General features: G+C 37.4%; 1 protein-coding gene and 1 non-coding gene across 2 annotated transcripts; one reads left to right on the top strand and one right to left on the bottom strand.

Moving 5' to 3' along the window:
* The first annotated feature begins 3,369 nt into the window (after positions 1-3,369).
* On the top strand, positions 3,370-3,900 carry LOC145119812 (uncharacterized). Its single transcript, XM_079055557.1, has one exon. It carries the CDS (start codon positions 3,370-3,372, stop codon positions 3,898-3,900), a length of 531 nt encoding a protein of 176 aa, XP_078911683.1.
* An 8,594-nt stretch (positions 3,901-12,494) lies between these two features.
* LOC145151787 (small nucleolar RNA R71) lies at positions 12,495-12,601 on the bottom strand. The gene has a single exon (XR_013732342.1). It is a non-coding gene; the product is annotated as a small nucleolar RNA R71 (small nucleolar RNA).
* Between the last annotated feature and the right edge of the window lie 926 nt (positions 12,602-13,527).

The following is a 13,527-nucleotide window of genomic DNA, read 5'->3' as shown; positions in this document are numbered from 1 at the left end:
CTTCCCTTAAGCTTCCTCTCTTTTCTTCGATCCTACAAAACATCAAAATGTAATCTTATCACATCATGTATTGAAAATCAAAGAATAGGAACTTATAGAGTTAGTTATTGGATTTTACCTGAAGTAGAGCCATACGTCTTGACTCTCCCATCTCTTAGATCTCTCAGGTAAAAAAAAAAAGGGCAGCTTTGTCTCCAATGCCCCTTCTCTTGGCAGTAGAAGCAGATGGACTCTTTTGAAATGGCACAAGGAACTATCTCAGAATTTACCTTTTCTGGATTTCCAATGTCACTATTTTCAATTTCCATTGAAGTTTGAGAGTTTGATTTGCCAGACAAATTTACTCGATTAGCACGCCAAATCATTTCTGATTCAGCAGCTATAAGCAAATAGGTCAAATCAATGAGGGTCACGTCATGGTCCATCATATAGTACTCTCTAACGAACTCACTATATGATTCAGGAAGTGACTGAAGAACCCAGTCAACAGCCAACATTTCTGAGATATCGACACCCATCATCCTTAACCTATCAATGTGTGACTTCATCTCTAAGATGTGTGCACACACAGGTTTCCCATCTTCGTGTTTACTTGCCAATAAGGGCTTGAGTGAGCTTGAACTTTTCAAGCCTTTGAACTTGTGGGTTAGGGAGAATAATTGGAGGAGGTGGAGGAAGTGAAGCATGACTCTCATTTCCTTGATCGTATCGTGGAACGTCATCTTCATTTGGAAAGCTTGTTCCAAGGGATTTGGGAAGACCATAGTTGTCATACTTTGACATCTACAAAACGGGAGAAAATCCAAGTTAAGTTGATTAGAATCCTTGATGTGACACCCAAATGAAACATCAAGGCTAGGATCCAACACAATACTCTACAACCTAGAAGAGGGATGCCGTAATCTAGTTGTAGAATATTTGAAGGTAGGTAAATGACGATTTACCAATTCCCACCATGAAAAACGAAAAAGAAATTTAAGTTTTAAATGAATTGAAAACTCCTAGTACTTTTGAGATTCATTGAACCTTTCAATGGCATGTTTAAATCTCGATATGCACTTCAAATTTTGCGACTGGGATGCCGAGGATCGCAAACAAGTTTGTGAATAACCATGCGAACCAACATGGTGCACTCAATGTCTTCATCACCTAATCAATGTGCCGGTTAGCCACACACGCTCCATTGATCTATGATAAAACATCGAGCCACCCTTTGTCGCCAATGTCAATCCCAAATTAGTGTGCCGGTTAACCACACGCGCTCCACCAACGATTGACAGGGGCACAAAGTGTAATTCCATGGATTAGCATCACTTTCACATTTTATCCTAGAGTAACTAAGATTTGGGAATTTGTAAAAGCATTTAGTTACTTTGTACTTCATTATACTTATAATGGAAGGTTTCTGTCCTATCCTACCTGTTCGGCTAACGACCCTCCACTAGTCAAGAGTGCGGTGGGTAAGAGTGGATACCCATTCAATCGCCATTTTATAGGCAATTTCCTTAAACACCCCTTATAGACCAGCTTCGTGAATGAGGCCTACTAACGGTAAGACTGACTTTTACTCATATATATAATATTAGACTTTTAATGTTACATATATAGTATAGGGTGTATTTTATACTTTTAAAATACTAGGTGGTTTTATTAACTTTCCAAAACCATAAGGGTGTAATTTGAACTTATTCAAAATACGAGGGTTTTAGAATTTAACATTTCAAAATTAAACTTTTAATCAACTTTTAAATTCCAAAACTTGAGGGCAAGTTTTGAAACTTTTCAAAACATAAGCAAGAACATTCTAGATCAAATTATTAATAATAATTAACCAATTAATTAGTAATTATCTTAATATGACCTAATTCAATTTCTTGCAAGATAATCTATCAAATAATTCAAATAAATCAAGTTTATCACATAAAGAAATGATTATCTAATTAATTTGACAATTATCTTTACTTTGGTAAGGATATCTCTTAAATTAAACAATTAATTTAACCTAATCCCTTAAATCCCCTAGAATTCGAAATTATGGGATGGGATATTCAAAATCTTTAATTACCAAATTTAAACATTTAAAGGATAATTACAAGATATGGCAATATCCAAATCCCTAAAATTTAGGATCTAATCATGGGGAAAGAGGCAATTTCGAAATTCTAGGGTTAGACAACCCTAAAATCGAAATCTTGGGGCCAAAGAAAAAAGGTTTAGGAAATCTTACCAAAAATTTCGAAATCTAGGGTTTAGAAACCCTAATTTCGAAAATCAAGCCTCCAAGGTTTATTAGCCATAAACCCTAATATGTCAAGTTCATACATTTGAATAAAGCTAATTGAAAACAAAAACCAATGGCTCTGATACCACTGATGGGTTTTATACAAACAATCCTATGTGTGCATGCAACCCTAGAGTTGGATCTATGTTTTCACTATTAGTTATACAACTTTATGAACACAAAAGAACCCTAGCATGCATCTACTATTTTCGAAATTGACATAGGAGAATAGAATACATACCTTTTGTTGTTATGTAGTAATAACAACTAGTTCCTTGAATTTCCTTAGCTCTTGAAAGCAAGTACCACAAGTGTAGTACCTCTAATGGCTCACAAACACACTAGGTGAAAGGATGAATATGGGAGAGAGGAGAGAAGGATATCTTGCCCTAAAATTCGTCCCTTTTAGGGTTTCCCAAGGCTTGGACGAATTCTAGTGCCTTAGGGTGCTATTTATACTTGAGGCTAGCTAGGGTTTCAAGGTGGAAACCCTAATCCCTTAGCTTAGGGCCTAAGCAAGTCCATGGACTCCTTTCCTTAAGCCCTTGGACGAAAACTCCTAGATCCTTCTAGGATTTTCGTTCAAGCCTTAATAAAAGTGATCCAATAGCCCAAAGTCTCAACTATCAAATAATTACAAAACAGCCCCTGTACTTTTAATTAATTCCTTTAATCCCGAAATTAATTCCTAATTAATTTCTCATTAAATACTAATTAATAATATGATTCCAAATTATTATATTAATCATATAATATAATAAATAAATCATATTTATGCCCTAATCAACCTCTCTCCTCAACTGTCATCCTGTCTAGTCACCAGTGTGAAGGCAACCCAAAAGGACCATGCTCACAATCGGGTCAAGTAAATACCAAAATAGTTATGGACTTAGACACTAATCCAACAATAACGACATTTATGGTATGGATTTTGATTATGCTTGTGCCTTAGCTTCTCTTCGTAACAAGCTTCCGGACATTGACCTTAGCTGTTTTTCTACTAAGGACACCCCCCCCCCTAAATCCCAGAATACACTGGCGAGTGCCATTTTTAGTAAATTGTCAAATATATGGAAGTTCATTTCCACATGACGGCTCAGCAAAAAGCAGTTTTCCAATGTTTACATGCACCACATACTCAAGATTTTCTTCTAACAATCCTTGTAGATGGGCTAGGCCAACATATGTCTCCTGTGGAGTATCGTACCATCCTTAAATACCGACTCATGATTCCAATATTCTCAGCCGACGAGATATGTCCGGTGTGGCGCAAGTCATGTTTGGACTCTTTTGGAGAGCATGTAGTTCATTGCAAAGAACTTTCAGGGTTCAAATATAGACACGATATGGTTAGGGATGTTTTGGTCGACATATTAAAGCGTGTCGGGGTTTCCGCCAAGAAAGAGGTTGCTGTGAATTTCATGACTGATCCGACAGAAGGAAGGTCAACCCTTATATCGGCTGACGTTTTGATTTTTGGATGGGTTGGAGGGAAACACGCATGTGTGGACCTTACGGGGGTATCCCCTCTCGTAGGCTTGAGGGCTGAGGGTTTCACGGAGGGACAGATTGCATTAAAAGCTGCTACATGCAAGGTCACTAAACATGAGAAACCGTGAATGGAAAATCAACACGTGTTCATACCATTTGCATTTGATACGTTTGGTTTTCTTGCGACAGATGCGGTGGAGCTTCTTAGTAGAGTACAACGGATCACGCATAACAATGTTATATCCCCTAGATCTATGGATGTAGTCTTCAAAAGAATTGGTTTTACCATATAAAAAGGTTTAGCGGCGCAACTTGTCGTCCGTTTGTCTTCTCATTCGTTGTACGATGATAACTAAGATGTATTAACTTGTTATGAATTCAATATTTGATAAAATAGAAACTAAATAATATCTATAACACTGTCACTCTTTACTTTTTTATTTTAAATGGGTTAACCCGTGTTTAATCCATTTATATAGTAGGTTGAGTCGGGAACTATATAAACAAGTCAACCCAATGACAACTCATTTATCCAAAAGGTTGGATTGGGTTTGAAATATCAACTCATTTAATTAAACATGTTGGGTTCAATTGAAAACTTCAACCCAATTAATAAATAGATTGAACTGAACCCAACTCATCGATTCATTGTCAGTTCTAATGTAACCTCTTAAACTACACCGTTTTGGCTTAAAAACAACCTCCCAAATGTTGGATTCCTTCTCATTGCTATATAAAATAATGTATTTTCCATTTGTTTGATTTTATTTGCAATTGCTATTTGGCATTGTTTCCTCACACCATTGTTAATACATACGTCAATTTGCTTCTTTCAGCCGTTTTTAGGCTATGACTCAGTGCTTGGTATTCGACTTCCATTAAATCAATGTATGTATTATGTAAATTAGAAGAGATAATATAGATTTAATCGAGGATATTATGACAATTGGTATGAATATCCCAATTTGAAGAAAAATAAACATTACGGTGCATTTTTAATCAATTTATGTATTATGTAAATTAGAAGAGATAATATAGATTTAATCGAGGATATTATGACAATTGGTATGAATATCCCAATTTAAAGAAAAATAAACATTACGGTGCATTTTTTTTCTTTATCGCCTCGAAATTTGAAAGGTAAAAAAAATATTTGTTTAATTATGAAATTGTAAGATCAAAAAATCAAGAACAAGTTATTAATTAACAATCGAATTGATCATGTGTCCAATTTCACAAAATTATATCGTATTATTTAGCCACAAAAAACATGAAAAAACACTTTTCGGAGGTTTCACTCTCAGAACGGAAGGTAATCATTCAAGATAAATGCACAGTTTTTGAAAATTGAAAATCATTAAAGAAACTATAACTTAAACCATCAGTTATACCAATCACTAACCACTATAATAATGGGTATAACTTCATATGACACTTGTCATAATTTCATATGGATAGGAAGATAAATAGGAAGAAAATATAGGAGGATATTTAATATCTCATCATATAAACTAGTCTCTAAATTTGTTTGCAAGCTTGTAGAGTACTTATTATAACTTGGTATCAATTAAAACATGCGAGGTAGAATTAATTATAACCTTTTAAGCATTAAACATAATTATTTTAATAAGACAACCATACCAATTTGGAAGAAAACATGTTAAATAGAACAAGACACAAGATTATCATCACTATGCACAATTAAAGGCACAAAATCACAAATTATCCAACTTTGTGATGATACATTGTCTAATTTGAGATAAATAAATGAAATATCTCCTAAGGTATGCAATATTTAATTTCGACTTTAATAGGTCAATTTTTAGGCTCGCTTACATGGACCACCACATGACATCTATGCAACAAATAAGCATCCAAATTAATTGTTAATATTAGAGTATTAGTTGTGAGACTCGTATATTATACGAGTTGATTAAAATAAAATGTTAAATAGGAACAATTAAATAGGAAGTTTATTTGAATTTGAAAATTATGAGGAAAAAAAACATGCAAAAAATAAATTAATTAAAAATTTGTGTTTAGTTATATTAAAAGGGTTAATTATAACAAAATGTTAAACACAAAGGTTTAAACTGTAAATTTATTTGAAATTGAAATTGAAATTTAAAATTTAAAATTTAAAATTAATAGTGATTATGATATGTTTAATTTATGGAAACTAAATTAATAATATATTGGAAAAATGAAGAATGAAGTAAATGACAAGTGGAAAATAAATATATCTCAAAATTAGGACAAAATGACATGTGGCCAATTAAATGAAAGAATGATATATGACAAAATCGTTCTTATTTATTAGGGTAGATAAAGATGATGTCTTTTCAATATAACATTTATCAAAATGTTGGTTTATATTTTCTAGGTCAAATCTTGTTTCTTTTTCCTTTTTTCTTTTTCCTTTTTTCGTTTTTCTTTTTTTTTTCTTCTTTTTTTTTGAAATTATTGGATTGTAGTTTTGGTCCTAGTAATTTTCAAATACATAAAATGACAAACTGGTCCTTGTGTGAGAAATTTTTTTTGGTCTATATATATATATCACTCAATTTAATTTAATATATAAATCTTAGTTATCATCGTACAACGAATGAGAAGGCAAACGGACAAAAAGTTGCGCCGCTAAGCCTTTTTATATGGTAAAACCAATTATTATGAAGACTACATCCATAGATCTAGGGGATATAACATTGTTATGCATGATCCATTGTACTTCCATTATGAAGTTTCACCGCATCCGGCGCAAGGAAACCAAACGTATCAAATGCAAATAGTATGAACCCGTGTTGATTTTCCATGCACGATTTCTCATGTTTGGTGACCTTGCATGTAGCAGCTTTTAATGCAGTCTATCCCGCCGTGAAACCTTCGACCCTCAAACCTATGAGAGGGGATACCCCTGTAAGGTCTACACATGCGTTTTTCCCTCCGGCCCATCCAAAAATCGAAACGTCAGCCGGTCTAAAGGTCGACATTCCTTCTGTCGGGTCAGTCAAGAAATTCACATGAGCCTATTTCTTGGCAGAAACCCCACCACGCTTAAATAGGTCGACCAAAACATCTATAACCATATTGTGTCTGTATTTGAACATTTGGAGTTCTTTTCAATGAATTGCATGCTCACCAAAAGAGTCCAAACATGCCTTGCGGCACACCGGACATATCTCGTCAGCTGGGAATATTAGAATCATGAGTCGATATTTGAGGATGGTACGATACTCCACAGGTGACATATGTTGGCTAAGCCCATCTATAGGGATATCTTGAAGAAAATCTTAAGCATGTGGTGCACATAAACACTGGAAAACTATTTTCTGTCAAGCCGTCATGTTGAAATGAACTTCCATATCTGGGACAATTTTACTAAAGAGAGCACACGCCAGTATATTATGGGATTTAGAAGTGGTTGTGTCTTTACTAATAAAACTGCTAAGGTCAATGATCGGAAGCTTGTTACGAAGAGAAGCTAAATGCAAAAGCATAATAAGAATCCATACCATATATGCCACTATCCCGTAAGATATGGTCTTGCAATACCTAAGATTGGTCTCTTGAGGCAACAAAAGCATATGAGGGAGCCTCTACTGTCGAGTATAAACCCAAGCCACCAAACCTAATGGGTAGGGAAGCAATTTGCCACTGTATGTCACCAAAGAAAGGGCCACCACAAACTACAATGTCCTCAATCTCCCTGTGCAACCCATTGTCAAAGAACAACGCCGCCTCCTCTATGTGAACAGGTTGGCATGTCCTCAGCCCAAAGAAAAGTTTAGCAACCCATACAAGACCGAAGTAGAAGGAGCTCAGTCTGCGGGTCAGACAATTGTGGAAGAATGCACATCAAATTCATAGTGTTTTCAGCTCTCTTTATGGCTAAGCTGCTAATGAAACTAGCATCTCTATAAACATCTCCCCCGAGAAGTTTCACCCCCAATGGCGGCCTCCTAATGCCAACCGGGAATAGCCCTGTAACGCCCGGTTCCTGGTACGTATTTAAATAAGAATTATTCATATTTGTTAAGGGACTCGACGAGTTGGAGGCCCCAAACTCGTCGAGTAGGAATTCGATATGTTGGACGCGGGACTTGAAGCATACTCAACGAGTCGAGGAGCCTCGACTCGACGAGTAGGTCTGCCAGAGTGAAACCCTAATTTTCAGGGTTTGCACCCTATTTAAAGGCCTTAACACCCCCATTGTGGCCTCCCTCATCGCCTCCCTTAGTCCAGAAAACCCTAAATCGAAACCCTAACCCATTTTGAGTGTTCTTGAGCCATTGTTGTGTACTTTTGGTGATTTTGAAGCTTGAAAAGAAAGAAGAAGCTTGGGGGTTCAAGAGGAAGCAAGTGGATCCAGAGTTTGTGCTCCATTTCCAGCTCATTTAAGGTATAAAGTTTATACCTTGTCCATTCATCTATTAGATCTCTTCTTGGAGTAGTTTAGGGCTTTAAGGAGCCATTTTTGGAACCATTCATGAATGCAAGCATCTTGGGGTATTGACTTTAGATCTGGAACCTTTGAGGGGCTCCATGGCATAAAGGTGCCACTTTATGGCCATGAGAGTCCCATGCAACTTGTGAACCTCATTTTAGGGCCTTTTGAACTAGATAACCCATGCATGAACGTAAAGTTTGTAACTTTACGTGTTATATCGACCCTAGGATGCCATATCTACATTATGGATGCATTGCGCCTGACTAAAATTGACTATATTGATTTAGACTTTGGGGAACTCGGCGAGTCGTTCTTAGGACTCGGCGAGTTGGGTCGTGGTTCCCCAACCTTTACTGTTTCTGAGCAAACTTGTAGAGTCTAGAAGATAACTCATCAGGTTGGACGTGTTTAAGGACTGGAAGATCAAAGAACTCTACGAGTCCAAGGATGGACTCAGCGAGTTGATGAGCAAATGTCCTGACTTGTATGAAGGAGAACTCGACGAGTCCAAGGAAGGACTCGACGAGTTTAAACGGAAAGTCCCGATTCTGTCATAAGGAAAAACTCGGTGAGTTAGAGGGTAACTTGATGAGTTAGATCGCGAGTTCGAGGTTCTCTAAATCATGGAACTCGACGAGTTGACGGACCAACTCGGCGAGTTGAGTCAACCGTAATGTTGACTTGGACCAGAAGGTTGACTTTGACCAGGGTGTTGACCTTTGACTTGACCATTGACCAGAGTCGACCCTTAAAGGGGTTATAAGTTTAAAAGAGTAATTAAAAGAGATGTTATGTGTAGGAGATGAGGAGAGTTGATCCCAGCACCGAGGACAATTCAGTTACTGCACGACATTGAGGTGAGTTACCTTCCAGTAGAAGTGGGTCTAAGGCACCAATGCCGGCCCACTAGTAGGTGATTATAGATGAGATGATTGTCTTTGTGATAATTGTCTGGTATGCCACTATCTGATATGATTTATTTACCAGTATGCTAGATTATTTTGTGGTAGTGGTAGGGGTGAAATAGTCCCCGGTTACCGGTTGAAAGAGCCCGAAGGGGAGGCCAGCACCCAGATATGCTAGGCTGTATATGATTGATATGTTTATGCTAGATTATTATGTGGTAGTGGTATGGGTGAAATAGTCCCCGGTTACCGGTTGAATGAAACCGAAGGGGAGGCTAGCACCCAGATATGCTAGGCAGGTTACCAGTTGAAAGAGACCGAAGGGGAGGCTAGCACCCAAATATGCTAGGCATTATGTGATTATATGGTATGTGGTATGATGGGGGAACTCACTAAGCTTTGTGCTTACGATTTTCAGTTTTGGTTTCAGGTACTTCTTCCTCGAAGGGAAAGGAGCCGGCACGGTAGCAGCGCATCACACACATGATTTTCCGCATCAGAGATCTATGGGATTTATACTCTTACATGATTTTGTTATGACATGTTCTGACTATGGATACATTGGCTTGATATATATTATTCCTTTATGGTTTTCAGACAAATGGGTTTCTATTTGTTAATTTAAAAATGAAATTTTTGGCCCGTATTTTGGGATGTTACAAGCCCTTTGCGTAACTTCCTACCATCACATGAGGGCCAAAAGAGCTCGATTTTCTTGATATTCAACTGAAGGCCCAATTTTGGGCCAATAACTTTAATGATGTCTAACGCTTTTTCCACCTCCTCCGAATCTCCAATAAGTGTGTCATCATCAAGGTACCATGCATGGAGAAGAAGCTTGCAATTGTCTCTAATATTATGCAAGAGCGGGTGCAACACAATGGCAAAGAGAAGTGGTCCCAAGGGGTCTCCTTGTTGAACTGCAGTAGTGACCAAATATATGTGTCTTCTAGATACAACCTTGTTGCTTGAGCATCTAGGAATTCTACCCACAAGGATATAGAAGGGCACCTCAGTCTAACCTCATTAAGTAATGCGGATCTGTCAACAAGGTTAAAGGCATTGGAAAAGTCCACGATAAGTGATATGTGCATAGTTAGCTATATATTTCGATTAGAATTTTATTATTTTCTAGCTAATTTATTGCAATTTATGGAAAAAAAGGTACTTAATTATGTTTAAATTGTATTTTCAGTCTAAAAGATGAGCTCGGAAGCAAAAGGAAGCAGGAGATGCAATCGGAAGCTCGGGAATTGAAGAAAGAAGAAAAAGAGCCAAAATCTTGAAGAACTCGACGAGTCTGATCGACTACTCGACGAGTTCCCACGAATGTTCGTGAAGAAAAATACAAAGTCCTTGTCGTATACGGATTCCTAAAGGGGACTCGGCGAGTCGGTTATCTACTCGGCGAGTAGCCCCTGTTTTTTGAAGACTATAAATAGAAGCCAAATTGCCGAATTAAAACCTCTCTCTGGAACCCTTGGGGATTACTCTGCGATTAAGGTGTTGCTGGAGCTTTGGAGTTCGTGAAGACAACCCTATACTTCAATTTTAAGGAAATTAAAGGCAAAATTAGTATACTCTTTACTTTATCTTCTATTTGAACCATGTTTGAGTTATTAGACATTGTTTGTGAGCTACTATCTGCTGTGATTATGAGCTAAACTTTTCATCTTCTGTTTAGGGTAGATAAATTTACAACTATGGATTGATTTATGGTTGGATTAATTGTTTATTGGTGAATTATGTTTTATTAAGCTTGTTAAAGAACCTTATGCATTAACCACAACTATTTTCTGTTAATTAGCAAGTAATTAAGCTTCATGAACATCTCTTAATTGCTTATCTCATATGATTTGTGTGAAAATATTGTTATGTGCCTAGGAATAGCGAATGTGAAACTAGGATTAACTAGAAAATGGGTAAATTAATGTGTGAGCTTGTGGGATAAACCATCAACAAGAAGTTAATTGAATTAGTAATTTGATTAGCTAATTGCAAGTCTTATTTAACCCGAACAAATTAACTAGGAAATTCATCAGTTTAATCACTTGATCACTGCTTAAATTAATCTGTTTTCTAAGGATTGGTAATAGCGAATGTGAACCTAATCACTTTAATCGGTAGCCAATAACAATTAATCTATTGCACTTGTCATAAAATCAACTATATGAGTAAATGAATCGAACCTAAACAGAAGTCTTCTTATCATTGAATTTAGTTGGTCTTTACTTGCTTTAGTTGTTAGTTATTTAATTAGCATATTAGTTAGTTGTGTAAGTTTCTAGTCTTGCAAAACTAGAGAAAACTCTTACTTTTATTACTTGTTTTAGTTAATTCTAGTTATTCATTTAATTACCGTTCCCTGTGTTCGATACCCTGCTTATTCAACTATACCACCAATTGACAGGTCCACTGCCTTTGTGTGTCTAAATTATATCTTAAAAGTAGGACTAAAACTAGTGCATTTATATACACATCAAGTTTTTGGCGCCGTTGTCGGGGAACGGTTCAAAAATTAATGTTAATTTCTAGTGTTATCGATCCTTTGTGTGAGATTTATCTTGCACAAAGTTACTGCTTTATTAATTTAGTTATTAGGATTAAGTATTAGGTTTTTTTTTAGTTTTTGATAAAAAAAAAATTCGTCTTAACCTTGAACTCGTCGAGTACAGTCAAAGCTACTCGACGAGTCCAAGGCGAATTCCCAGTTACGTCTTTTATTTCATTTTTGTTCTTTTTACGCGTGTTTTCTGTTTTGATTGCAGTACGTTTATGACCAGAGGAGGAGGTACACCTTTGATTCCACCACTTGAAGACCCGGAAGCAACTTTAAGGAAAAACAAAGGGAAAGAAAGTGGGAGAATCCAGCGTCTCTTCATTGGCGGACGAAGACCCGAAGAAGAAGGATACCGAGTACGAAACCGAAAAGGAAGAAAACGAATTTGAAGAAGGAATCGATTTAGAAGGCGAACTAGCTAACCCCATGGCTAACATCGATGAAGTTCCCATGGGCGAATGGAAGAAAAGGATGTGTGACGACATCGGCCCAGGACTCGTGCAACCCGCGATTCCTGCAACTGCAACCTTTGAACTTAAGGGCCACATACTTGCTCAACTTAAGGAAATCCCATTCTTCGGGAAAGATCACGAAGACGCATACAAGCATCTAGACGAGTTCAACGATATAGCCGACTACTTCAATGTCCCTAATGTGGCTCGCGACACTGTTTTGCTTCGTATGCTACCAGTCACATTCAAGGGAGCCGCGAAAGATTGTTTGAAATCACTCCCTCCAGGATCCATCACTACTTGGGCTAAAATGAAAGAGAAATTTATAGACCAATTTTGCCCTCCCTCAAAGATAGCCAAGTAGAAGAAAGCCATCGCCAATTTTGAACAACAAGCTGGAGAGTCACTTTATGAAGCATGGGAAAGATACAAAGGCTTACTAAGGAACTGCCCACATCACGATCTAAACAGCCAACAAGAAGTCTCCATTTTCTATAATGGAGTGAACGTGACAACTAGATAGTTCCTTGATTCGTAAGGACCACTCACAAAGAAGGCACCCCCAGTGATAAAGGCTCTAATTGAAGAATTCTCTAAGCATTCTAGAGAATATCATAACCCAAGGAACGAATTAACGCGAGGGGCAGTGAATTCTATTACTGATGACATGGCAGCAATGATGGCGAAGTTGGAGAGCATGGACCGAAGAATGACTAAGATGTACCAATCCATCCATGTTATTAGAGTGGTATGTGAAAACTGTAGAGGGCCCCACCTTACTAAATATTGTGACCTTGACGAGAACGGGAACCGGAAAGTACAAGTGTGCTATTCGAGTGGTGACAGGTATGATGACAATTGGCGAAACCCCAAGAAATAATGGCTACCATATGATGAGTACAAGAAGGCAAAGGAGAAAAAGTATAAGCAAAAAGAAAGAGGTTTTTATCAAAGAGAGGAACCGGTGCAAGAAAAGAAATCAGACTTGGAAGATATGCTTACAAGATTCGTAGCCGCGTCCGAGAAAAGGCATAACGATACCGATGCTGAAATAAAAGATCAACAAAACATGTTGAGAGAACACCAAATTATGATGAAGGATCAACAAGCTCTGCTTAGGAATCAGCAAGCATCCATTCTCAACATACAAAAGCAGTTGAGTCAACATGCACAACAAGTGAACGAGAGACGACCGGGTGGACTTCCTAGCAATACCGAAAGCAATCCGAAAGGCGCACATATTAACATAGTAACAACTAGGAGTGGGAAGATTATAACTCCTCTGGCCCCTATTCAGAAAGAAGATCCTAAGCTGGTGCAAGAGGAAGAAGCAGAAACTGAAGAATCCCAACTTCCCGATCCGACTCGCCGAGTCGTCGATATGGACTCGA

This window comes from Lactuca virosa, chromosome 1, assembly GCF_052849685.1.
Source record: "Lactuca virosa cultivar CGN04683 chromosome 1, Lactuca_virosa_CGN04683_v6, whole genome shotgun sequence".
Lineage (NCBI taxonomy): Eukaryota > Viridiplantae > Streptophyta > Magnoliopsida > Asterales > Asteraceae > Lactuca > Lactuca virosa.
This window is presented reverse-complemented; position numbering and strand designations above follow the sequence as displayed.